At 45.9% G+C, this 27,201-nt stretch overlaps 1 protein-coding gene across 1 annotated transcript; it reads left to right on the top strand.

The window, feature by feature from the left end:
- Window positions 1–26,589, top strand: LOC110536560 (coiled-coil domain-containing protein 191). Its single transcript, XM_090189196.1, is given in 18 exon segments — window positions 1–75; window positions 911–949; window positions 1,132–1,267; window positions 1,362–1,508; window positions 1,688–1,869; window positions 2,076–2,308; window positions 2,753–2,909; window positions 3,251–3,441; window positions 9,872–10,121; window positions 10,694–10,819; window positions 11,027–11,328; window positions 12,279–12,284; window positions 18,013–18,104; window positions 20,464–20,546; window positions 20,741–20,842; window positions 21,483–21,626; window positions 23,950–24,473; window positions 26,117–26,589. Coding segments are annotated over 17 exon segments (2,430 nt in total). The 3' UTR covers window positions 24,115–24,473; window positions 26,117–26,589.
- Window positions 26,590–27,201: the final 612 nt, after the last annotated feature.

Here is a 27,201-nt window from a genome sequence, read left to right as displayed (position 1 = left end):
ATGGCATACTCGCATAACCCTGATATGTTTCGTTGGAAAAGATTCACGGAGACTAAAAACCCCACTGCAAATAAGGTAAGGTGTTAATGATTGTGTGTACTTTTGACAGGTGTGAGGTAAAGTAAAATGTTGATGACTGTCACCTAGAAAGTGGTGCACAAATCATTCATTAATTACAGGGTTAGAGCGTTGGGCTATAGTATCTAAAGGTTGCTGGATCGAGTCCCCTGAACAAGGCAGTGTTCCCCGGTAGGCCGTCATTGTAAATACGGATTTGTTCTTAACTGACTTGACTAGTTAAATAAAAGGTTATTAAAATATATATTTCCCCCACCGGTCTATGACTGCAAACAACTTTTCTATACATTTTCTGTCTCCATCGCTCAGACACTTCCTTACTGTGAAAAAAACGATGTAGGATGTACATAACAAAAGTGACCTCAAAACTATCTTTAGAAATAAAGTGGTGCTTCAGAACGTATGGATTTATATGTCTCAGTGACCGGAGAAGGCTGAAGAACCCTTAAAAAGTTTAAATGGCCTTTCTGAGACCCGCTAGTAGTGATCAGGGTGACACAGGGATACTTGAAGCACTCTTAGTCAGATAAGTACTTTTTTCAACTGCTATAGAAAATTCATCTGAAATAATCTGCTGACATTAGGCACTGTCTGAGCTCTACTTAAAAATAATCCTCAGACATTAGGCATTGGCTGGACTCTTGGTTTTGCAGACACCTGTTTACCACGCTCGCATTCTGTGAACCTGCCTGAGCATAGTAATGACTAAAGCTGAAGTGACAAAGCACCACACTTTTTTTTTGATAGGCCCTCTTTGCTCCTCCTCTGAACTCTCTGCCTGATAAATACAATCTTAATCATCCTAATCTTCACACATTTTCTACAATAACAGGTGAGGCACAGTAATGGGGATATTGACCAATGGCTGAAGGTGAGAGCTCTTTCTTTCACTTTGTCTCACTGTACCTCCTGAAACCGGAGATGGACTGTATATGTGTGTGCGTGCATGTCTGCTTGTGTGTGTGTGTGTGTGCGTGCGTGCAGTGGATATTATTGTGCTATGTCTGTCTATAAGGCCATATGTATTCATGACGTGTACTTTTGTATCCCCAGACAATGGAAATGGCCTCAGACATTGCATTGACTGAGGTGTTTTCCCTGAATACAGCCCATTCTGGGATAAGCAGCCATACAATGGCACTAAAAAATACAGAGCAGCTGCTGGATCATGACGAAGCATACGGGGAAGGTAGGCTATTCACCCCCCCCCCCCCCCCACACACACACACACACACAAGTATCACAGGCCTTTACAAATTATGTTATGGACATTTTTCCTGTAGCTCAGGCTCTTCTTAGTGATTGGATGAACAGCAAGTTGCGTCTGGAACTGGAGATAGAGGAGGATGTGATTGTCTCCCCTGAGAAGAACAGTCCAGCAGCCATGGCACCTGCCCAGCCTGTCTCCCTGGACTACAGTAACTTTGATGGTACAGAGACACTAACCTACACAACAACACTTAACTCTTACCTGCCATCTGACATTGTCTAGCAAACAGTGGAACTCACACCTGCTATACCTTGTTTTCTAAAGTTCAGTTAATACATCATACTACAGTCAGTGGGTCCATTGGGACCATACGTCATACACCCTCCATCTCTCTCTCAGACATGTATTTCCACCTTGCTGAGGAGGAGGAGAGCTCAGTGGTCAACAACTTCCTTCAAGACCTCATGGAGTGGGAAGTGGTGGATTCTGGGATAGTGCAGGATCTGGCACTAGACTCAGAAGAGCGAGACAGGCGGAAGAGAAGGGGGATGGGCCTCACCTTGGAGGCGCGTCAACGACAGGTACAAAACCAGATTGACATAAAGCAGAATTGGGCAGTCTCAAAATTCCCGACAAAGTTTAAGCTACACTGACTGTAGTATCTGCATTGGGAGCCAAATGGCCCAGTGAATGGAAATTAATGAAACCGTTTGCTACAACAGCTGGCTTCCATTCATACTTCCTGCTCTCTTTTATGACATAATTCCTTATTTTTTTCTCATTCCAGGTACGTGAGAACCGTGCAATGCGGGATGCGGAGCGGGAGAGGCTACACAGGGAAAGGGAGGCGCGGAGGCAGACCAGGGAGGAGGCGCAGAGGAGGGCGCTGGAGGGGAAGAGGCGGAGGAGGCAGGAGGCGCGCAGACAGGAGGAAATGGTGCAGCAGGAGATGGTGCAGCAGGAGATGGTTCGACTGCGCCGCGAGATGGAGGAGAGGAGGAACCTGGAGCAGCTAACCAGGTAAATTAGTAACCATGGAAACTAAGAAATAACTTCACACACTGGTACAATCACTTGTATTACGCCCCTGCAATAAACTCTTATTCGGGTCAGTAGGTAGGCTAGTGGTTAAGAGCGTTGGGCCAGTAACCGAAAAGGTCGCTGGTTTGAATCCCTGAGTCAACTAGGTGAAATATCTGTTGATGTGCCCTTGAGAAAGGCACTTAACCCTAATTGTTCCAGGTTCGCTGTCAGTAATGGCTGATCCCTGGCCGTGAGCCCACTCTCCGAGGGTGTCTCAGGGGGAGTGGGATATGCAAAAAACACATTTCCATTTTTGAAATGGGACAAATATAAGCACCCACCTCATTATTATTCAGAATGTTGTGTCTTTAAAATAAGCCAGTCTATTCAGTGCTAGGTCAGGGTCCTGTGGGTCTGACGTTCTGGATGTCTCTCCCATAGGGAGAGGGTTGCCAGAAAGACGGCAGCTAATAAGAGCTCTCTGGCGCTCCAGCCAGGCCCCTCACTCTCTACTACACAGAAACAACAGGACAGAGAGAGACCAGAGTCACACAGACTACAGCAGGCAGAGGCCAGGACTCCGATGCTCAACCTGCAGGTTAGTAAACTGTGTGTGGAGGGGAAGGGCGGGGTTCTGTTGGTTGGTGTGTGTGTGTGTATGCTTAGTGTTTGCATTCACAGCATCGTGTGTGTGTGTGTGTGTGTTTTGGTTTTTACTATCCTTGTGGGGACCAGAAATCCTCACAAGGATAGTAAAACCTAAAAAATACAGACCACTGTGGGTCCCCACAAGGAAAGAGTCTATTTTAGTCTTATGTGTTAGGTTTAGGGTTATGTTTAGAGTTAGGGTTAGGGGTTATGGAAAATTGGATTTTGAATGGGAATCAATTGTTTGGTCCCCACAAGGATAGTAAAACAAACGTGTGTGTGTATATTCAGTGTCTACAGAGGCACTTCTCTGGCTGGTACTGTGTGCTGTTGGAGAGGAGGGTGCGGATGGGCAAGGCGGCGGCGCTCTGTGATTGGAAGAGGGAGCTGAGGGCGTGGCGAGCCTGGCGGGCGCTGGTATGGGCAGGGAGAGAGCAGAGGGAGGTGGAGAGAACAGAGGAGGAGCTACAAATCCAGAACAGGTACGCACAGAATGGACTCTGTCCCAATAATACAGTCATCACACTTGATTTAGCTCACCTGGTGTGCTTGGAGGGCACTTTAGTTCAAAAAAGTGAAAACGCAGTACCTGCCTGGTGCGTATGAGTTTTTACTCACCAAAGTAACAACAACGTGTGATCAAAGACTTAGTTATAAGTAACTTAGTTATAAGTAACCATCTAGTTACCTATAACTACAAACATAGTTGTGTTTTTGCATCTTTATTAACTTACAGTGCATTCGGAAACTATTCAGACCCCTACATTTTTTACTCATCAATCTACACACAATACCCCATAATGACAAAGTGAAAAACAGGTTTTAGAAATGTTTACATATTTATAAAAATTAAAAACAGAAATACCATATTTACATAAGTATTCAGACCCTTTGCTGAGACTCGAAATTGAGCTCAGGTGCATCCTGTTTCCATTGATCATCCTTGAGATGTTTCTACATCTTGATTGGAGTCTACCTGTGGTAAATTCAATTGATTGTACATAATTTGGAAAGGCACACACCTGTCTATATAAGGTCCCATAGTTGACAGTGAATGTCAGAGCAAAAACCAAGCCATGAGGCCAAAGGAATTGTCCGTAGAGTTCTGAGACAGGATTGTGTTGAGGTACAGATCTGGGGAGGGGTGCTAAAAAAATGTCTGTAGCATTGATGGTCCCCAAGAAAACAGTGGCCTCCATCATTCTTAAATGGAAGAAGTTTGGAACCACCTGGCCGCCCCGGCCAAACTGAGCAATTGGGGGAGAAGTGTCTTGGTCAGGAAGGTGACCAAGAACTAAATGGTGACTCTGACAGACTCACAACAAAACCTATTCCCCGTCAGGAGACTGAATTGAACTGATTTGGCATGGGTCCTCAGATCCTCAAAAGGTTCTACAGCTGCACCATCGAAAGCATCCTGACGGGTTGCATCACTGCCTGGTATGGCAACTGCTCGGCCTCCGACCGCAAGGCACTACAGAGGGTAGTGCGAACGGCCCAGTACATCACTGGGGCCAAGCTTCCTGCCATCCAGGACCTCTATACCAGGCTGTGTCAGAGGAAGGCCCTAAAAAATGGTCAAAGACTCCAGCCACCCTTGTCATAGACTGTTCTCCCTGCTACCACACGGCAAGCGGTACCGGAGCGCCAAGTCTAGTTCCAAGAGGCTTCTAAACAGCTTCTACCCCCAAGCCATAAGCGGGAGAGGCTACACAGGGAAAGGGAGGCGCGGAGGCAGACCAGGGAGGAGGCGCAGAGGAGGGAGCTGGAGGGGAAGAGGCGGAGGAGGCAGGAGGCGCGCAGACAGGAGGAAATGGTGCAGCAGGAGATGGTGCAGCAGGAGATGGTTCGACTGCGCCGCGAGATGGAGGAGAGGAGGAACCTGGAGCAGCTAACCAGGTAAATTAGTAACCATGGAAACTAAGAAATAACTTCACACACTGGTACAATCACTTGTATTACGCCCCTGCAATAAACTCTTATTCGGGTCAGTAGGTAGGCTAGTGGTTAAGAGCGTTGGGCCAGTAACCGAAAAGGTCGCTGGTTTGAATCCCTGAGTCAACTAGGTAAAATATCTGTTGATGTGCCCTTGAGAAAGGCACTTAACCCTAATTGTTCCAGGTTCGCTGTCAGTAATGGCTGATCCCTGGCCGTGAGCCCACTCTCCGAGGGTGTCTCAGGGGGAGTGGGATATGCAAAAAACACATTTCCATTTTTGAAATGGGACAAATATAAGCACCCACCTCATTATTATTCAGAATGTTGTGTCTTTAAAATAAGCCAGTCTATTCAGTGCTAGGTCAGGGTCCTGTGGGTCTGACGTTCTGGATGTCTCTCCCATAGGGAGAGGGTTGCCAGAAAGACGGCAGCTTCTACCCCCAAGCCATAAGACTCCTGAACATCTAGTCAAATGGCTACCCAGGCTATTCACATTGCCCTCACCTCCCTCCCCTCTCCACATCACTGCCACTCTCTGTTGTCATCTGTGCATTGTCAGGATTCGGAATGAGACTGACTGAAACCAGGTGCTGTGCCGAGTGTGGATGTGAAGCCTGCAACCTCTATTTCCTACCGGTGCGACTGTCAACAGTGATGGAGATAAACTGGCTAAATTCAATGTGGATTTACCTCACAATATCACTTTTGGATTAGCCTCTCCTTGGCTCTTCTTTGACTTTGGTAGCTAACTCGGCCAACAAATGGTAAGTCTCTGCACTCTCTACTTTATATCTGCTGTCTTTTTGTTGTTGTGTCCTGTTGGTTCCTGCCTGTGGTAGACTTGTTGTTTTAGCTACTTAGCTATGTTGACTGTGGTGGTTAGCTAGCTAGGCTAGCTAGCAGGCTAAAATAATTAACTTTAGCTGGCTGGCATGCTGGCTGTTATAACTGCATATACCGGTAATGTTATTTGACAACTGTTAAGATGGCGTTATGTATTTCCAAAACTTTGGTTTAGTTTAATGTAGCTATAAACTAGGTGTTGATAACATTGTGTGAGTCAGCCAGTTGCTAACGCAACGTTACCAGGTTAGTAGGGCTAACGTTAGCGGGTTAGTTGTAGCAACCTTGCAAGTTGATTTGTAACAATAAATATTTGCTTGTAAGCAGGTAGCTTGGCGGTTAGGAGCGTTGGGCCAGTAAATCGAAAGGTTGCTGGATGGAATGCCTGAGCCGACAAGGTATAACCTGCTTTTCTCTACCATATCTCCGGATTCCTACCGCAAGCGCTGAACCTTTACTCCGGATCATCGCAGTTAGCTAGCTGCTATCTGAGTGGCTGCTCCTGGCTAACGTCTCTGTCCCGAAGCAAGCACCAGTTAGCCTGGAGCTATCAAGCAATTCCTGGGCTTCAATTACCTCTTTTGCCAGTTGGCCTGGACCCTTTGCTGGCGACACGGAGCCCCGCTGATCCATCACGACTGGTCTACCGACGTAACTGTCTGAGGGGGTTTCTGTCCCGAAGTAAGCGCCAATTAGCTAGGCCCATCTCTCGGCTAGCCAAAGAAATCCATCAGATAATCCCTAGGCTTCAATTATCTCTTTTGCTAATTGGCCTGGACCCTTTGCTGCCAACACGAAGCCCCGCCGTTCCATCATGACTGGTCCAAGGGGGTTTCAACAGGCTCCCCTGTTGCGACGTCCCCCTGAGGCTCATCTGCTAGCCTGCTGCCAACCCCGGCCTGCTAGCTGTCTGAATCTCCATGCCTCCAGCTCGCCTAGCTACTCATTTTTTTTTGTCTTATTTCACTGTAGAGCCTCCAGCCCTGCTCAATATGCCCTGTTGTTCCACCCCCCCACACATGCGGTGACCGCACCTGGCTTAAATGGTGACTCTAGAGACAAAACCTCTCTCCTCGACACTCAATAACTTGCCTCCACTGTACTCGCATCCTACCATACCCTTGTTTGTACATTATGCCTTGAATCTATCCTTCCGTGCCCAGAAACCTGCCCCCTTTACTCTGTTCCGAACGCACTAAACGACCAGTTCCTTTGGCCGTACTCTTATCCTACTCCTCCTCTGGTGATGTAGAGGTTAACCCTGCATGATGTAGAGGTTAACCCTAACCCTAGAATCACTCCCATTCCCCAGGCGCTCTCATTTGTTGACTTCTGTAACCGTAAAAGCATTGGTTTCATGCATGTTAACATTAGAAGCTTCCTCCCAAAGTTTGTTTTATTCACTGCTTTAGCACACTCCGCCAACCCGGATGTTCTAGCCGTGTCTGAATCCTGGCTTAGGAAGCCCACCAAGAATCCTGAAATGTCCATCCCTAACTATAACATTTTCCAACAAGATATAACTGCCAAAGGGGGCAGAGTTAGCCTGCAGAGTTCTGTCATACTATCCAGGTCTGTGCCCAAACAATTCGAGCTTTTCCAGAAACAAGTCTCACCGTTACCGCTTGTTATTGACCCCCTTCAGCCCCCAGCTGTACCCTGGACACCATATGTGAATTGACTGTACGCTTGTTTATTCCATGTGTAACTCTGTGTTGTTGTTTGTTTCGCTTTGCTTTATCTTGACCAGGTCACAGTTGTAAATGAGAACTTGTTCTCAACTAGCTTACCTGGTTAAATAAAGGTGACTTTTTTTTTTAAATCGTCAGAGTTCGTACTGTTAGGTGACCTAAACTGGGACTTGTTTAACACCCCAGGCCATCCTACAATCTAAGCTAGATGCCCTCAATCTCACACAAATGGTCAAGGAACCTACCAGGTACAACCCAAAATCTGTAACCATGAGCACCCTCTTAGATATCATCCTGACCAACTTGCCCTCTAATTACACCTCTGCTGTCTTCAACCAGGATCTCAGCGATCACTGCCTCATTGCCTGTGTGTGTAATGGGTCCACAGTCAAACATCCACCCCTCATCACTGTCAAACGCTCCCTAATAGACTTCAGCGAGCAGGCCTTTCTAACCGACCTGGCCCGGGTATCCTGGAAGGATATTGACCTCATCCCATTAGTAGAGGATGCCTGGTTGCTCTTCAAAAGTGCTTTCCTCTCCATCTTAAATAAGCATGCCCCATTCAAAAAATTTAGAACTAAGAACAGATATAGCCCTTGGTTCACCCCAGACTTGACTGCCCTTGACCAACGCAAAAACATCCTGTGGCTTTCTGCATTAGCATCGAATAGCCCCTGCGATATGCAACTCTTCAGGGAAGTCAGGAACCAATATACTCAGTCAGTTAGGAAAGCTAAGGCTAGCTTTTTCAAACAGAAGTTTGCTTCCTGTAGCACTAATTCCAAAACGTTTTGGGACACTGTAAAGTCCATGGACTCCTCCCAGCTGCCCATTGCACTGAGGATAGGAACCACTGTCACCACCGTTATCTATGATAATCGATCATTTCAATAAGCATTTTTTCCACGGCTGGCCATGCTTTCCACCTGGCTATAAAACGAGTCCTATATCGACATAACCTGAAAGGCCACTCAGCAAGGAAGAAGCCACTGCTCCAAAACCGCCATAAAAAATCCAGACTACGGTTTGCAACTGCAACTGGGGACAAAGGTCGTTCTTTTTGGAGAAATGTCCTCTGGTCTGATGAAACAAAAATAGAACTGTTTGGCCATAATGACCATCGTTATGTTTGAAGGAAAAAGGGGGAGTCTTGCAAGCTAAAGAACACCATCCCAACCGTGAAGCACGGGGGTGGCAGCATCATGTTGTGGGGGTGCTTTACTAAAGCTTGGTCGCAAATGGGTCTTCCAAATGGACAAAGACCCCAAGCATACTTCCAAAGTTGTGGCAAAATGGTTTAAGGACAACAAAGTCAAGATATTGGAGTGGCCATCACAAAGCCCTGACCTCAATCCTATAGAATATTTGTGGGCAGAACTGAAAAAGCGTGTGCGAGCAAGGAGGCCTACAAACTTGACTTAGTTGCACCAGCTCTGTCAGGAGGAATGGGCCAAAATTCTCCCAACTTATTGGTGGAAGCTTGTGGAAGGCTACCCAAAATGTTTGACCCAAGTTATACAATTTAAAGGCAATGCTACCAAATACTAATTGAGTGTATGTAAACTTCTGACCCACTGGGAATGTGATGAAAGAAATAAAAGCTCAAATAAATCACTCTCTCTACTATTATTGTGACATTTCACGTTCTTAAAATAAAGTGGTGATCCTAACTGACCTTTTATTAGGATTAAATATCAGTAATTGTGAAAAACTGAGTTTAAACGTATTTGGCTAAGGTGTATGTAAACCTCTGACTTCAACTGTCGATCTTTCTATTTTTCTTTTTTTGTGTGTTATTGACTGTACGTTTGTTTGTTTAACTCTGTTGTTTTTGTCGCTTTGCTTTATCTTGGCCAGGTTGCAGTTGTAAATGAGAACTTGTTCTCAACTGGCCTGCCTGGTTAAATAAAGGTCAAATAAATAAAAAATTCTGCCCTGATTCTCTGGCTGTGATCCCACTCTCTGAGGGTGTCACAGGGGGAGTGGCATATGCATTTCACACCTCACACTTGTACAGGTTACACACTTGTGTGTAATATGGTTTAATTTGAAGATATTTCTGTTGGAGTTTACATTATAGGGAATAGGCTGGCTCCATATTACGTCACAGCCCACAAATGTTTTTTCCAGCATGACTTCGGCATTCTTTTGAACTCTGATCAGTATTATGTAATAACTTGAAAAATAGAAAAGTGAGGTAACTTTGCATTAGGACTTTTGATGCGTATTCTAATGCAAATATGTTATGTGTGTTTACATTTATGTTTCCTAAGCTTTAACACTAAATCTGACTCATGAACCCACAGAAAACGTGCCAAATACATAGGTGCCTGCAAACACCTGGTGAAGACAATTAGCAAATCTGGCCCTCAAGCTCATCACAGTCACAGCAGGTGTTTGTCTCTAATAGTGCGCTTATCGTTGTGATCCCTCATAGACGCTGCCAGGTGGCGATGGAGAGTGACCGGAGGCGTATGCTAAGGCGATGCCTGAGTGATTGGCGGTTGTGGTGTCGGGCGGAGAGAGGACGCCGGGAGCTGTTTGCACAGCAGGAAGAAACACGGTACAAGATTGCCTCACTGATCAATGCTGTGGCAACTGGGAAACTTAAGGCTCCTGAGACACCTGCTCCTGAGCAAATTACAGCCCTTCCTGAGACTTTTGACCAATCACAGACCACAGAACTGGTGAGTGACAATTGTAGACCCCTCCCACTGAAGAAAGTGAACACAAACAAAGCACAGGCATAGATGCATAGGAGGACACACAAAACATGACAGATAAATACTTGCACACACAGTGTTGTCTGCCCATTGGATATACATTTGCTGGAGCGTGTCACATTAGAGGCTGAAATCCCGAAGGTGGTAACGATGTGTAATTATGAAATAATTAGCTAATTCTCCAAAGGGTCGAATGAATCTGCGAGGCAATAAATGTGCTTTTTGTATTAATTTGGTTAAGTCATATATTAGTCTATCACTATTTCCTGAATAAACAAGTTCTGTTTCAGAGTTCCTCTCCTCGTATGAGTTGGCCAGCACTTTTCTCACTGTGAGTTTATCGTCCGGGGAGAGAAACGTTCCCTGCATGACGAGATATTCACAACACTGCAAGGTTCGCTTTCTCCTCAGAGAGAGAGAGAGGAAGGGGCTAACAGAAAGAAAGAGAGTTGAATAGAGCTTAAGGAAGAGAGGAAAAGAGAATTAGGATGATCAGCTTCATCCTATTTTCATGTGACCCTCAACTGTCTCTGCAGAAAGGTCAGGTGGGGTCACGACCTGCTGGCCCCGTCCCCTCTCCTTCCTGTCAAGGTAACGGACAGCTGGGGGCTGTAGTCCAGCCCACCCTTCCCTGGCAGGGGACACGGCGGCTCTGAGTGGAGGTGAGCGATCAAAGGAAAAGTTGAAATACTGTATATGACCCTGTATCCGTGATTAGGGGAAATTTCAACAACAAAAAAATGTATTCGTTCCAGTGTTCTAGGAAACTCCTACCTAGATCTTGAAATATATCAGTGATTAGGGAAAACCCTTTACTTCTACCAATTATTTAAAAAATGATGTGCAACATTTCACAATGGATGATAAAGTTCTGTTCAATAGATGAGCTGAGGCGAGCACGGCAGAGGGGTGAGGTGGGTGAGGAAGGTGGGGACGGCGGTGTAGGTGCTGTCTCCCGTTCTCGTAGTGCAGAGTTGCGTGGAGGACGGTTTGAGCGTCGCCACGCCAGCCAGCAACAGACCATCACATTGCAGAGGAGGCTCCTCCGGGAACAGCAGGAGCAGATCGCACGCCTGCAGGAGATGGGATTGAAGCAGGAGGCACCGATTGCTCAGTTTGCTGTCCCAGCAGCCCAAGGGCCCAGAGGGATGACCACAAAGAACCCAGGTAGGCCCGTCTTCACATTACCATGGGAACTTAGGAGAGGCCCACAGGCTGCCTGTGTGGGGGTGTGGTGTGTCTGTTTGTTCACGCACGGTTCTCTGGAGTATTCTCAAGACCCAAGCCAATCGATACCATGTAGGACTGCATAGAAATGACGGTTCCGCTTGGACGGAATGACGTGATTGTGGATGAAAGTGGCTGACTTCAGTTACAGAGGTCTGCATAGGACCCAAGGGGATCAGCCCACTTTCATTGGTAGTGCAACACTTAGTATGCAGTGAACAGTTGGTACGAAAGCTCATGACTTGTGGACACTCATCCATGACTTGAAGCAGGCAGCTAAGCATTTTCTAATTTTGGAGTCTGTAAGAGGCTTTCAAATAGTGCTCAGGTCTGAAGACAAGTCATTATCCTGGTGAAGGTTTGGTTTTGGGTTCATAAAGCAGGAGTGTTTTTTAAAACTCAAATAGTCCCCTTAATTGAGGTGGGGGAGTCATCAGTGGAGGATATATATAGAGGAGGAGTTTAATTAAAGCAACACACTACTTCCGCTTCAGAATATCAATCAAATGTATTTATAAAGCCCTTTTTACATCAGGTTATGTCACAAAGTTCTATGCAGAAATCCAGCCTAAAACCCCAAACAGCAAGCAATGCAGATGTAGAAGCATGGTGGCAAAACTCCCTAGAAAGACAGGAACGTAGGAAGAAACCTAGAGAGGAACCAGGTTCTGAGGGGTGGCCAGTCCTCTTCTGGCTGTGCCGGGTGGAGATTATAACAGTACATTGCCAAGATGTTCAAACGTTCATAGATGACCAGCAGGATCAAGTAATAATAATCACAGTGGTTGTAGAGGATGCAACTGGTCAGCACCTCAGGAGTAAATGTCAATTCAGATCATTCAGAGTTAGAGACAGCAAGTGCGGTAGAGAGAGAGTCGAAAACAGCAGGTCCAGGACAAGGTAGCACGTCCGGTGAACAGGTCAGGGTTCCATAGCCGCAGGTAGAACAGTTGAAACTGGAGCAGCAGCACGACCAGGTGGATTGGGGACAGCAAGGAGTCATCAGGCCAGGTAGTCCTGAGGAATGGTCCTAGGGCTCAGGTCCTCAGAGAAAAAGGGACAATTAGGAGGCCTGCATCTTGTGACCGTAGCGTATGTGTAGGTTTGTATGGCAGGACCAAATCGGACAGATAGGTCTGAGCAAGCCATGTAATGCTTTGTAGGTTAGCAGTAAAACCTTGATATCAGCCCTAGCCTTGACAGGAAGCCAGTGTAGGGAGGCTAGCACTGGAGTAATATGATCACATTTATTGGTTCTAGTCAAGATTCTAGCAGCCATGTTTAGCACTAACTAAAGTCTATGTTGTGCTTTATCTGGGTAGCCTGAAAGTAGAGCATTGCAGTAGTCTAATCTAGAAGTGACAAAAGCATGGATACATTTTTCTGCATAATTTTTGGACAGAAAGTTTCTGATTTTTGCAATGTTACATAGATGGAAATTATTTTTTCCTTGAAACAGTCTTGATATGTTCATCAAAAGAGAGATCAGGGTCCAGAGTAACTAGCATCTCATTTTGTCAGAGTTGAAAAGTTAAACATTTGATGCCATCCACTTCCTTATGTTTGAAACACAGGCTTCCAGGGAGGGCAATTTTAGGGCTTCACCATGTTTCATTGAAATGTACAGCTGTGTATCGTCCAAATAGCAGTGAAAGTTAACATTATGTTTCCGAATGACATCACCAAGATGTAAAATATATAGTGAAAACAATAGTCGTCCTAAAACGGAACCCAGAGGAACACCGAAATGTACAGTTGATTTGTCAGAGGACAAACCATCCACAGAGACAATCTGATATCTTTCCGACAGATAAGATCTAAACCAGGCCAGAACTTGTCCGTGTAGACCAATTTGGGTTTCCAGTCTCTCCAAAAGAATGTGGTGATCGACGGTATCAAAAGCAGCACTAAGGTCTAGAAGCACAAGGACAGATGCAGAGCCTTGGTCTGACGCAATTAAAATATAATTTGCCACCTTAACGACTGCAGTCTCAGTACTATAACGGGGTCTAAAACCAGACTGAAGCATTTCGTATACATTGTTTGTCTTCAGGAAGGCAGTGAGTTGCTGTGCAACAGCTTTTTCAAAGTGTTTTGAGAGGAATGGAAGATTCGATATAGGCCGATAGTTTTTTATATTTTCTGGGTCAAGGTTTGGATTTTTAAGAGGGGCTTTATTACTGCCACTTTTAGTGAGTTTGGTACACATCCGGTGGATAGGTAGCCATTTATTATTTTCAACATAGGAGGGCCAAGCACAGAAAGCAGCTCTTTCAGTAGTTTAGTTGGAATAGGGTCCAGTATGCAGTTTGAAGGTTTTGAGGCCATGACTATTTTCATCAATGTGTCAAGAGATATAGTATTAAAAAACTTGAGTGTCTCCCTTGATTCTAGGTCCTGGCAGAGTCGTGCAGGACCAGGACAACTGAGCTTTGGAGAAATACGCAGATTTAAAGAGGAGTCCGTAATTTGCTTTCTAATGATCCATGATCTTTTCCTCAAAGAAGTTCATTAATGTATTACTGCTGCAGTGAAAGCCATCCTCTCTTGGGGAATGCTGCTTTTTAGTTAGCTTTGCCACAGTATCAAATACATTTGGGCTCTTCGATACTGCACGGTACTGTCTTTCCAAGCTAGTCGGAAGACTTCCAGTTTGGTGTGGCGCCATTTCCGTTCCAATTTTCTGGAAGCTTGCTTCATGGCTCAGGTATTTTCTGTATACCAGGGAGCTAGTTTTTTATGACAAATGTTTTTTGTTTTTAGGGGTGTGACTGCATTTAGGGTATTACGCAAGGTTAAATTTAGTTCCAGTTAGGTATTTAACTGATTTTTGTACTCTGACGTCCTTGGGTAGGTGGAGGGAGTCTGGAAGGGCATCTAGGAGTCTTTGGGTTGTTCAATAACCTATAGCATGGCTTTTGATGATCCTTGGTTGGGGTCTGAGCAGATTATTTGTTGCGATTGCAAATGTAATAATGGTGGTCCGATAGTCCAGGATTATGAGGAAAAACATTAAGATCCACAATATTTATTCCACGGGACAAAACTAGGTCCAGAGACATGTTGGACAAAACCCATTGAGTCGATGATGGCTCCGAAAGCCTTTTGGAGTGGGTCTGTGGACTTTTCCATGTGAATATTAAAGTCACTAAGAATGTGAATATAATCTGCCATGACCACAAAGTCCGATCGGAATTCAGGGAACTCCGTGAGGAATGCTGTATACGGCCAAGGAGGCATGTAAACAGTAGCTATAAAAAGTGATTGAGTAGGCTGCATAGAGTTCATGACTAGAAGCTCAAAAGACGAAAACACCGTTTTTTTTTGTTTTTTTTGTAAAGTGAAATTTGCTATCTTAAATGTTAGCAACACCTCCACCTTTGTGGGGTGCGTGGGGATATGGTCACTAGTGTAACCAGGAGGAGAGGCCTCATTTAACACAGTAAATTCATCAGGCTTAAGCCATGTTTCAGTCAGGCCAATTACATCAAGATTATGATCAATGATTAGTTCATTGACTATAACTGCCTTGGAAGTGAGGGATCTAACATTTAAGTAGCCCTATTTTGAGATGTGAGATATCACAATCTCTTTCAATAATGACAGGAATGGAGGTCTTTATTCCAGTGAGATTGCTTAGGTGAACACCGCCATGTTTAGTTTTGCGGATAGCAAAAGGATAGCTGAGCTGACTACACTGACTGTGCTAGTGGCAGACTCCACTAAGCTGGCAGACTGGCTATCTCATTGTGGAGCTAGAGAAGTTAGACAAGGCTCTATGTTCATAGATGAGAGCACCCCTCCAGCTAGGATGGAGTCCGTCACTCCTCAGCAGGCCAGGCTTGGTCCTGTTTGCGGATGAGTCCCAGAAAGAGGGCCAAGAGAAAGAGGGTTTCATCCTAACATCGTTGGTGCCGATGTGGATAACAATATTCCTATATATTCTACACTCGCCAGTTTTAGCTTTAGCCAGCACCATCTTCAGATTTAGCCTTAACGTCGGTAGCCCTGCCCCCTGGTAAACAGTGTTTGATCGCTGGATAACCATTTTTAAGTCTAATACTGCGGGTAATGAAGACGTCAATGACTAGGGTTTTCAATTTGTCAGCGCTAAAGGTGGGAGGCTTCTGCATCTCATACCCCGTAACAGGTGGAGGAGAGACCAGAGAAGGCTCGGCCTCAGACTCTGACTCGTTGCTTAATGGGGAGAATTGGTTGAAAGTTTGTCGGCTGAATGAGCGACACCGGTTGAACATTCCTACAGCATTTCCTTCCAAAAGCCATGAGAAAATTGTCCGGCTGCGTGGACTGTGTGAGGGGATTTATACTACCAATTGTACTTATTGGTAGCACAGGCGCTGTTTCATCCTTTCCTACACTGAAATGAAGCTGGGCTTGCAGCACGGCTATCCTCAAAATAAGGCGGTCGTTCTCCTGTATATTATGAGTACAGTGACTGCAATTAGAAGGCAATGTTAAGGTTACTACTTAGCTTCGGCTCGTAGAACCATGTCCAGATAAAGGGTCCGGGGTGAAAAAGTTGAATGAAGAAAGTCGAGCAAGGGGAATTAAAAAAAAATATAAAACAGTAATTAAAAAGTAAAAACCGTAAAGTTGGCAGGTAGCAAAGCAACGTTAGCAACAAACCACACAGCAGCACGTAAACAAGTCCACAAGTTGTGACCGGGAAATGACGTATCAGCTGGCTAAATGACGTATCACACCTCCCTCAGAATAAATCCCAGGCTATTTTAAAATGTTCTATGATAATAAAAGTGTTATTCTCCCTGCATACTGTATTTCTATGCATATTATTCCAGGTGTGACAATGTGTCTGGTGAAGGATTCACTCATTAAAAGTTGGTCCGTTGATCACTATTGAGATATCCTCTTCTTGTACTCTCCCTTTAAACAAAAACAAGTCCTTAGAATGTCCCCTGTGTGCAGGGCTAGTTGGGTCAGTCTGGGAAGTTGGGAATTGAGTAGATCTATATTAGAGAGTGAATATCTAATGATGTGTGTTTCTGCTGGGTCTCCCGAGTGGCACAGTGGTTTAAGGCACTGCATCGCAGTGCTAGCCAGTCCCTCCAGGATTTCGTGACATTTTTGTGTGATTTCTGCAGCCAAAAATGCTTGATTTTGATGCAGCTTTTCTGAAATTCTGTGACACATTTTGCTATGTTTTTTTCACGTTAATTTAATATAAAGCAATAAGTCATATTTGCTCAGTTTTAGGATGATTTTAAGCAGAATACATAATACAAAAACAATTAAACATCTAAAGTGCTCAATTTAGTTTATTTTCCTGAACAAACAGCTCTGTCATAATCCACTCACACACACCTCTCCTCTCCATCAGGCTTGGGGCTTGCTATCAACACGAGATACACTTCCCATTCCTACTCTCTCTCTCTCTTTTAAAAACCCCAAATAGATTCAAAGCTGATCAATCACTTTCAATTTGAGGATCGATATTTCTTTCTAATAAGTTATGTTCAATTCTTGATTGTGATTTTTTTTCTGAAAGGTCGTAAGGGAGATAAAGAACAGAAAACGTAAAAATAGAGTTGTGGTTGATTATTATTCAATTTCTCCAGAAAGATTGCGCTTTCGTGATCCGTATGACGTTTTACAGAGTTTAAAACGGCAATGCTGACAAATGGCTCTCTATAGACAGACTGGGGAGAGCAGAGTGCCGACCACCCTACTAAAGCCAAGGTTAGCGGAGTAAAACGCACTCACCTTGATACTTTCAGTGCTTCCCACAGTCTTCCCTGCTACCACTTCAGTCATGGTGATCTGCCGCTGCTGTGGGAACTGTTCTGACATTCTCATATGCTTTGCTGATTTGATTGTTGACTTTCTCTTGTTTCCAAAAACATTTGGAAATTGTTTTGCACAGTCATTAGCTGTTTTTTTGTTGGCAAATGAGATTGATTTCTGTTCATTGTACTGCCTGTCAGCCATCAACAATCAACCATCATCATCGCACGTGAATACGCTGACAGGCCAGGGGGAAAAAACGTTGTTGACGTGTGGTTGGATTGGGCCATTTTCCACGGTAACCGTGCAGGATTTGGTCAAAATTACGAACCTGCTTTTGATTGAACCTTTTTATGCCCTAAAAATGTGGGAATTGGTCAAAATTGCGAGCTCTTGCATAATATGCGCTGATTGGTTGATTTTTGCATTGAATTATGCGATCGCGGAGTCCTGGAGGGACTGGCTAGCTGTGCCACTAGAGATTCTGGGTTCGAGTCCAGGCTCTTTCGCAGCCGGCTGCAACCGGGATTGGCCCATTGTCTTTCGGGTTAGGGGAGGGATGTGCTTGTCCCATCGCGCATTAGCGACTCCTGTGGCGGGCCGGGCACAGTGCACGCTGACACGGTTGCCAGGTGTACAGTGTTTCCTCTTACACATTGGTGCGGCTGGCTTCCGGGTTAAGTAGGCATTGTGTCAAGAAGCAGTGGGGCTTGGTTGGGTTGTGTTTTGGGGGACTCACGACCTTCGCCTCTCCCGAGTTCGTACGGGAGTTGCAGCGATGAGACAAGACTGTAACTACCAATTGGATACCATGATAAGGGGGTAAAAATGGATGTGTGTTTCTGGATGATGTTCTGTGTTCCAGGGCTGGAAGTGTCTCTCAGGGGAACGTTGGCCGCTCCTCAGCCTCCAGGAAACTAGCCGTCCGTCTGCCATGTTGTCATCCCACTGTCATGGGTCAGTCAGCACATTAACCTCCATGTTTAGCTCTGACGGGCTAAATCACACACACATAGACATCCATTCCAGATGGTTGACCTTACAATGGTCTTGTTATGAAGTATAATAGAAAAGAGTAGAAAATGAATTTTATTGCTGTGAGTCGATTGTAGGGGAGAGTGGGGTAAGTTGAGCCACCCTTGTTTCTAGAAAATCATACCCACAATTAAAACATTTACCAAATATATCATATAGTCTGGAAGAAACCACACGGAAGAAGTGCTAAGCAAGTTAAGTACAAAAAACAGATTTTCACCAAGTCAAATGAATGTATTGTAGTAGAGGTTTCATGATGCTTGTATCTAAACCAAAGTAGGTAATTTTAAGATTGTTCTATACATCAGTTGTGTCTCTATGAGCTTCAGTATTGGGTCCTAAACCTAGCATGAAAATGCATCCTTGTAGCTGTGTGGGATAATATCGTCAAAATGTTGGCAAGGGGTAAATTGAGCCAATGGCAAGATGAGAAAATTATATGAGGTAACATCAGGGCCTGGCCTATGTTAACAGTGGGTTTTTTTAAGTACAAAGTGTTTGTTAGGTGTTAAGCCTGTGTTAAAAAAAGGTGATTGTCACTGTTGAACTGTGTTTGGGAAATAAAGATAGACATGGTTTTAAAAAGGTAGTGGTAACATTTCATCCAGTACGGGGTAAGTTGACATGAATTCAGATTATTTCCAGGGATACACAACGTCCTGAAATATGTAGATACTATATTTCCCTTGACAGAGTGATGCTGAATGTAAAAAATGTCTCAACTTGCCCCACTCTCCCCTATAGAGCCGTAGCTGAGCCGTACCTGTATAGAGCCGTACCTGTATAGAGCCGTAGCTGTATAGAGCCGTAGCTGTATAGAGCCGTAGCTGAGCCGTAGCTGTATAGAGCTGTAGCTGTATAGAGCCGTAGCTGTATAGAGCCGTAGCTGTATAGAGCCGTAGCTGTATAGAGCCGTAGCTGAGCCGTAGCTGAGCCGTACCTGTATAGAGCCGTAGCTGTATAGAGCCGTAGCTGTATAGAGCCGTAGCTGTATAGAGCTGTAGCTGTATAGAGCCGTAGCTGTATAGAGCCGTAGCTGTATAGAGCCGTAGCTGAGCCGTAGCTGTATAGAGCCGTAGCTGAGCCGTAGCTGTATAGAGCCGTAGCTGTATTGAGCCGTAGCTGAGCCGTAGCTGAGCCGTACCTGTATAGAGCCGTAGCTGTATAGAGCCGTAGCTGAGCCGTAGCTGTATAGAGCTGTAGCTGTATAGAGCCGTAGCTGTATAGAGCTGTAGCTGTATAGAGCCGTAGCTGTATAGAGCCGTAGCTGTATAGAGCCGTAGCTGAGCCGTAGCTGTATAGAGCCGTAGCTGAGCCGTAGCTGTATAGAGCCGTAGCTGTATAGAGCCGTAGCTGTATAGAGCCGTAGCTGTATAGAGCCGTAGCTGAGCCGTAGCTGTATAGAGCCGTAGCTGTATAGAGCCGTAGCTGTATAGAGCCGTAGCTGTATAGAGCCGTAGCTGAGCCGTAGCTGTATAGAGCCGTAGCTGTATAGAGCCGTAGCTGAGCCGTAGCTGTATAGAGCCGTAGCTGTATAGAGCCGTAGCTGTATAGAGCCGTAGCTGTATAGAGCCGTAGCTGTATAGAGCCGTAGCTGTATAGAGCCGTAGCTGAGCCGTAGCTGTATAGAGCCGTAGCTGTATAGAGCCGTAGCTGTATAGAGCCGTAGCTGTATAGAGCCGTAGCTGAGCCGTAGCTGTATAGAGCCGTAGCTGTATAGAGCCGTAGCTGAGCCGTAGCTGTATAGAGCCGTAGCTGTATAGAGCCGTAGCTGTATAGAGCCGTAGCTGTATAGAGCCGTAGCTGTATAGAGCCGTAGCTGTATAGAGCTGTATAGAGCCGTAGCTGTATAGAGCCGTAGCTGTATAGAGCCGTAGCTGTATAGAGCCGTAGCTGAGCCGTAGCTGTATAGAGCCGTAGCTGTATAGAGCCGTAGCTGAGCCGTAGCTGTATAGAGCCGTAGCTGTATAGAGCCGTAGCTGTATAGAGCCGTAGCTGTATAGAGCCGTAGCTACGGTAGCTTACATGGAGGAATACAGTTTCAATGAAACTGTTTGGTTAAAATGTCCTCTATGTGGGAGGAATAGGAAGGGGGGATTTGAGAAAGGTGGAGAGGGACTGCGGATACACACAGATACATACTGACAAACGCACACACAATACTTTAGAGCATTCTATTTTGACACAGAACAACACAAATGTAAGTACCTAGCCTTTACCCCTGTTATTTTCAATTATCTCCCTTCCTCGTTCTCTCTCCCTCTCTCTCCCCCTTCAACAGCCATGGAGGAATGTGCTTGTCAGCGAGCGGAGCACAGGAGGAAGGTGGAGGAGCTGAAGACAAAGAAGGAAGAGGAGAGAATAGTGAGGAATGGAGTGTTTAGGCCAGTGGGGGATGTGGAATAGTTTGGTGTCCAAAAATATGTATAGGTCTTCAGACGGGGGGAATTAGAGAGGCTATTCAACTTTATATGAAGTTTTTGGGTACAATTAAAATGTGTTTGGGGAAGTGTAATAGTGTGCAGGCATTAAATCAATAAACTTTTTTATTTTCTTAGGCCCAGCTGAAAGCAGCAGAGGAGGAGAGGCAGAAGGAGGAGGAGGAACAGAAACGTAGAGTAGCTAAAAGGAGAAGGGAGGAGAAGAGACAAGAGAGAGAGGTGATGCAATGTTTACAGGAAAACTGTCCTGGGGACAACTTTCATTTCATATTTGAAATAAAATCTGTCAGTTCACTAAGAGTGTATATTTAGGACTTCAGGGGCCATATGTATTACGCATTTTAGAGTAGGAGTGCTGACTTGGGATCAGTTAATATGATTACATGGACAGGGGGAAGCTGAACTTAGATCACCCCTCCTACTCTGACACTTGATACCCACGGACCCAGATTTCCATCACAGGGACCATACAGAAAAATAGATGTCATCAACACCTATACAAAACAGAATTATATATGTAATATACATACCGTATACACATTGTCCATTCTTTCCTGTCCAGGTTTATTGCAGTTGGAATTTCACAAAATAGACTCTCACATCTGTACAAGTGATGATTTGATGGCAGCTGTTCAAAGCAATGATGCAATGGTTGTTCAATGCCGTGGGTGATAATGCTCGCCTTACATCACACTGTCAAGGCATGGTGTTCAGATCTAATTTAGATGGGCGAAGCTTTTGAAATGTGGCTCCTAGCTCTGATCTTAGAACAGCTGAAGTCCAAACATAAAGCAAAAGCTATAGATTAAAACAAATACAAGTTGTGTGTGTGTGTCTATAACTATGTGTATGTATTCAGAGGGAGCAGGAGAACCAGAGGAGGTTTGAGCGAGAGCAGCAGCTCCAGACCCAGGCCCAGCAACACTACCATAGAACTCTGTTACTACGGCGAGGCATGGCCCCATGGAAGCGCAGAGTCGCCATGAGCCAAGCCAACACTCAGGTAATCACCAGTGCCATCAGCCTTGGCCAATCAGAGTCTGCACAGAGAGACTGTCAACACACTCACACTCTTTCCTGTAGAGTCACACAGCTCAGGACAGCCAATCATACACAGCAGAACTAATGTATTCACAGCTACACTCAAATACACAGACAGAAGAAAAATACTCTTTCCCTCAAACAACTACATTTTTAAGGTGTCATCTTACTCGGTTACCAACCAACACCCTCATAATTCCCAATGGAAATATGACACACACATACACTCTGTATCTAAAGCGTAAACCGAGCACACGAACACCTAGACACACACCCTAATCCCAGACATCACGGTCAGAGCTGAAATGATGTTTACAGGATGCTGTTAGTATGAGCACCTGCTTGACCACCTGTCAGAACCCGTGGGACAAATTGTACTGGCAGAGAGATGGAACAATGCTAGAGAGAGAGGCTAGAGGAAGTGAGAGGAGAGAAGAAGTGAGAGGCTAAAAGAGGAGAGAGGAAGTGAGTAGCTAGAGGAAGTGAGAGGCTAGAGGAGAGGCAGAGAGGAAGTGAGAGGCTAGAGGAGAGGAAGTGAGAGGCTAGAGGAGAGGGAGAGAGGCTAGAGGAGAGAGAGAGGAAGTGGCTAGAGAGAGTGGCTAGAGGAAGTGAGAGGCTAGAGAAGAGGCTAGAGAAGAGGCTAGAGGAAGTGAGGCTGAAGGGGGAGAGAGGAAGTGAGAGGCAAGAGGAAGTGAGAGGCAAGAGGAAGTGAGAGGCAAGAGGAAGTGAGAGGCAAGAGGAAGTGAGAGGCAAGAGGAAGTGAGAGGCAAGAGGAAGTGAGAGGCAAGAGGAAGTGAGAGGCTAGAGGAAGTGAGAGGCTAGAGGAAGTGAGGGGCTAGAGGAAGTGAGGGGCTAGAGGAAGTGAGGGGCTAGAGGAAGTGAGGGGCTAGAGGAAGTGAGGGGCTAGAGGAAGTGAGGGGCTAGAGGAAGTGAGGGGCTAGAGGAAGTGAGGGGCTAGAGGTAGTGAGGGGCTAGAGGAAGTGAGGGGCTAGAGAGAGAGCAAGGCTAAATGAGGAGAGAGACTAGGAGGAGGAAAGAGGTTGGCGATAGGTAGTGAGAGGCTAGAGGAGAGGGCTAGAGGAAGTGTGAGGCTAGAGAGGAGGTGAGAGGAGGTGAGAGGCTAGAGAGGAGGTGAGAGGCTAGAGAGGAAGTGAGAGGCTAGAGAGGAAGTGAGAGGCTAGTGAGAAGCGAGAGGAAGTAAGAGGCTAGAGGAGGAGAGAGGCGCTAGAGGAGAGAGGCTAGAGTGAGAGGCTAGGGGAAGAGAGAGAGGATGTGAGAGGCTAGAGGAGGAGAGAGGCGCTAGAGGAGGAGAGAGGCGCTAGAGGAGAGAGGCTAGGGGAAGAGAGAGTGGATGTGAGAGGCTAGAGGAGGAGAGAGGCTAGAGTGAGAGTCTAGAGGAGGCGAGAGAGGAAGTGAGAGGTTAAAGTAGAGAGCTACAGGAAGAGAGTGAGTGAGATGAGAGAGGTTGCAGGAGAGGAATGATTGGACAGATTGATGGACAGGGAAGTGAAGTAGAAGTGAAAATAGATGGTGTGACATCACAGCAGCATGTTCCAATCTACTGTATGGAACCTTGAGCAGCTGAACAGCTTGTTCAATGTCTCATGTTCTATTCTGCTACTGGTTTACCTTGACTCCCAACAGCATACCTTGACTCCCAACAGCATACCTTGACTCCCAACAGCATACCTTGACTCCCAACAGCATACCTTGACTCCCAACAGCATACCTTGACTCCCAACAGCATACCTTGACTCCCAACAGCATACCTTGACTCCCAACAGCATACCTTGACTCCCAACAGCATACCTTGACTCCCAACAGCATACCTTGACAACTATCTTTATTTACTAGTGGTGTTTGAAAAGAATGCAGTATATCATCTAGGGTCAAATGTATATTATAAACTGGGTGGTTCAAGCCCTGAATGCTGATTGTCTGACAGTCGTGGTATATCAGACCGTATACCACTGGTATGACAAAACATTTAGTTTTACTGCTCTTATTACATTGGTAACCATTTTATAATAACACTAAGGCACCTCGGGGGTTTGTGATATATGGCCAATATACCACGGCTAAGGGCTGTATCGTAGAACACCTTAGCCGTGGTATATTAGCCATATATCACAAACCATCTGTCCTTATTGCTTAAATATATTTTCACCACTTGTAAGCCTCAATGGCGAGGAGATGCCTTAATCCTTTATACCATGCCATTGTGTGTTACCTGACACGTGAATATGTGTGGATGAGTACACAGTATTATTTTAATTCCCCTCCAGCTGGCCAGGGCTCGTCACAGGCAGTCTCTCCTGAAACGGTGCATCCTGTCCTGGCAGCAAGTAACAGGCGAGTCCCTGGCTCAGAAATGGGCCTCTGCCAAACAACTGCATCAACATATCCTGATACGGAGGAGCCTGGGCAACTGGAAAAGAGTTAGGGCATGAATACGTACAAACACAAACTCTCACATGCACAAGTAGAAACACATACAAATGGCCACTGTCTTTTTTCCAACACACAAAACATTTGAATATTGATTACTGTTTAATAGTGATGCGGGGGATAGTCTTGTGTATATTTGTCTCAATGAGATGGACAGTCTGTCCATGATGTGTACTGTATCCCAAACCTGACTCGTTCTGTCTCAGCTGAAGGACCACCGCATGGTTGTAGAGGGGCGGGCCGACCGGTTCTGGCACATGCACACTCTGAGGAGGGCTCTGATCGCGTTACTAGATCACGTGATCCAGGAGAGGATGGTGGAGTGGGACTGGGAGCAGCAGGCTCAGGGACACAGTGATAGGTGGGTGTGTTTACCTGGGCCTTACTTCCTTTACCAATAACACCTGTCCTAGAAGCATTCTACCTGTCCTAGAAGCCTTTACCCCTGTCTCAGACCTTACCCCTGTCTCAGACCTTACCCCTGTCTCAGACCTTTACCCCTGTCTCAAACCTTTACCCCTGTCTCAGACCTTACCCCTGTCTCAGACCTTTACCCCTGTCTCAGACCTTTACCCCTGTCTCAGACCTTTACCCCTGTCTCAGACCTTTACCCCTGTCTCAGACCTTACCCCTGTCTCAGACCTTACCCCTGTCTCAGACCTTTACCCCTGTCTCAGACCTTTACCCCTGTCTCAGACCTTTACCCCTGTCTCAGACCTTTACCCCTGTCTCAGACCTTTACCCCTGTCTCAGACCTTTACCCCTGTCTCAGACCTTACCCCTGTCTCAGACCTTACCCCTGTCTCAGACCTTTACCCCTGTCTCAGACCTTTACCCCGGTCTCAGACCTTTACCCCTGTCTCAGACCTTTACCCCTGTCTCAGACCTTTACCCCTGTCTCAGACCTTACCCCTGTCTCAGACCTTACCCCTGTCTCAGACCTTACCCCTGTCTCAGACCTTTACCCCTGTCTCAGACCTTTACCCCTGTCTCAGACCTTACCCCTGTCTCAGACCTTTACCCCTGTCTCAGACCTTTACCCCTGTCTCAGACCTTACCCCTGTCTCAGACCTTACCCCTGTCTCAGACCTTTACCCCTGTCTCAGACCTTACCCCTGTCTCAGACCTTTACCCCTGTCTCAGACCTTACCCCTGTCTCAGACCTTACCCCTGTCTCAGACCTTACCCCTGTCTCAGACCTTACCCCTGTCTCAGACCTTTACCCCTGTCTCAGACCTTTACCCCTGTCTCAGACCTTTACCCCTGTCTCAGACCTTTACCCCTGTCTCAGACCTTTACCCCTGTCTCAGACCTTACCCCTGTCTCAGACCTTACCCCTGTCTCAGACCTTTACCCCTGTCTCAGACCTTACCCCTGTCTCAGACCTTTACCCCTGTCTCAGACCTTTACCCCTGTCTCAGACCTTACCCCTGTCTCAGACCTTACCCCTGTCTCAGACCTTTACCCCTGTCTCAGACCTTACCCCTGTCTCAGACCTTACCCCTGTCTCAGACCTTACCCCTGTCTCAGACCTTTACCCCTGTCTCAGACCTTACCCCTGTCTCAGACCTTTACCCATGTCTCAGACCTTTACCCCTGTCTCAGACCTTTACCCCTGTCTCAGACCTTACCCCTGTCTCAGACCTTACCCCTGTCTCAGACCTTTACCCCTGTCTCAGACCTTTACCCCTGTCTCAGACCTTACCCCTGTCTCAGACCTTACCCCTGTCTCAGACCTTACCCCTGTCTCAGACCTTTACCCCTGTCTCAGACCTTACCCCTGTCTCAGACCTTTACCCCTGTCTCAGACCTTACCCCTGTCTCAGACCTTACCCCTGTCTCAGACCTTTACCCCTGCTGTATAAGATGCAGACATGCTCCATATGTACTAGCTCACTTTGTTACTGTATAAGTTCTGGTTGTTGTAAGGGCTTTTTCTGTCTTCTGTCTGCTTCCCTCTGTTCCCTCACTGTCGTGTGTGTGTTCCTCTCTTCTCCGCCCCAGGCGGGCGGTGCGGAGTTGTTTCCAGGCCTGGAGACGGTATTCAGGGTGGCTGCGTGAGGAGAGAGGGAAACCAGGAGGGAGAAGCTGAGACGCAGAGTGGCAGAGGTCCTACCTGACTTTCGCTCCTCTCCTCTGAACTGTCAATGGGGACAAGCTCTGCTGTGACTCACAGGACACACACAGGCAGTCAGACGGAATACTTCAATACACGATAATCCAGCAGATGGGAGCCAATAAATGTGTCTTGTTGCTGGTGTAACAAGCACACACACACAGGCTGTTTGTCATCCTTAATGACCAGAGAAAGCTGGATATAACTTTAATGAAGACCGTTTGGAAAACTTTTGTAACACTGAAGCGTATGTTCAGGTTATTGTTTTATTTTGGGTATCATTGAAGTCACAGTTTGATGTAATTTGACAGAAGCTTGAAGGCATCAATAAGGATTATTTTTTTAAAGTATATCACCATAAGCCAGTTGCACTGTGGTTTGTGTGTCGGTTGTTTTTGTTGCTTTATTCAGTTAATGCAACAACACTAATGATGTCTGATCCTGACCAGCCTCAGTCTACAGAGATGTATCAACATGATGCTGTTTATTAAAAACCCATGGCCTATTTCTGAAGCTCACAGGGACAGGTACACACAAGAACATCTATTGGCAACAGCTGTTCCTTTCTACAGGAGTGTTAATCAGTGTTGAAAGGAACATCATGGCCGGGCCTAGGTTTTTTGGGGTCAAGTGGTTTGTTTGCGTTCACTCTCCCAGCAAAGAAAGGCACTACAACCAGGGTAGCACAACTAAATTTAGGAGCACCAGAAAAGCAGATGCTTTAATTAATGGATTGAGATAAAGCCTCTGAATTCTAGCCAGTTTTGATGCACAATGCTGTGCCCTAGAAACTAATGACCCTTTAAAGACATTATTATAAAAAGCAAAAATGTCGATACATTACCTGTCATTTGTGGAATATTATGTTTTTACATTGGGCACTATTGAAAAATATGGGTTGTTTATGAATTTGAAGGACCAATAAGAAGGGCTAAACTTCGAGGTGCTGGGTTTTAGGCCGGTGGCGACAGGG

This window comes from Oncorhynchus mykiss, chromosome 11, assembly GCF_057628025.1.
Source record: "Oncorhynchus mykiss isolate SJ-2025 chromosome 11, ASM5762802v1, whole genome shotgun sequence".
NCBI classification, from domain to species: Eukaryota; Metazoa; Chordata; class Actinopteri; order Salmoniformes; family Salmonidae; genus Oncorhynchus; species Oncorhynchus mykiss.
The sequence above is the reverse complement of the archived record's forward strand: the minus strand, read 5'-3'. Positions and strand labels throughout refer to the sequence as shown.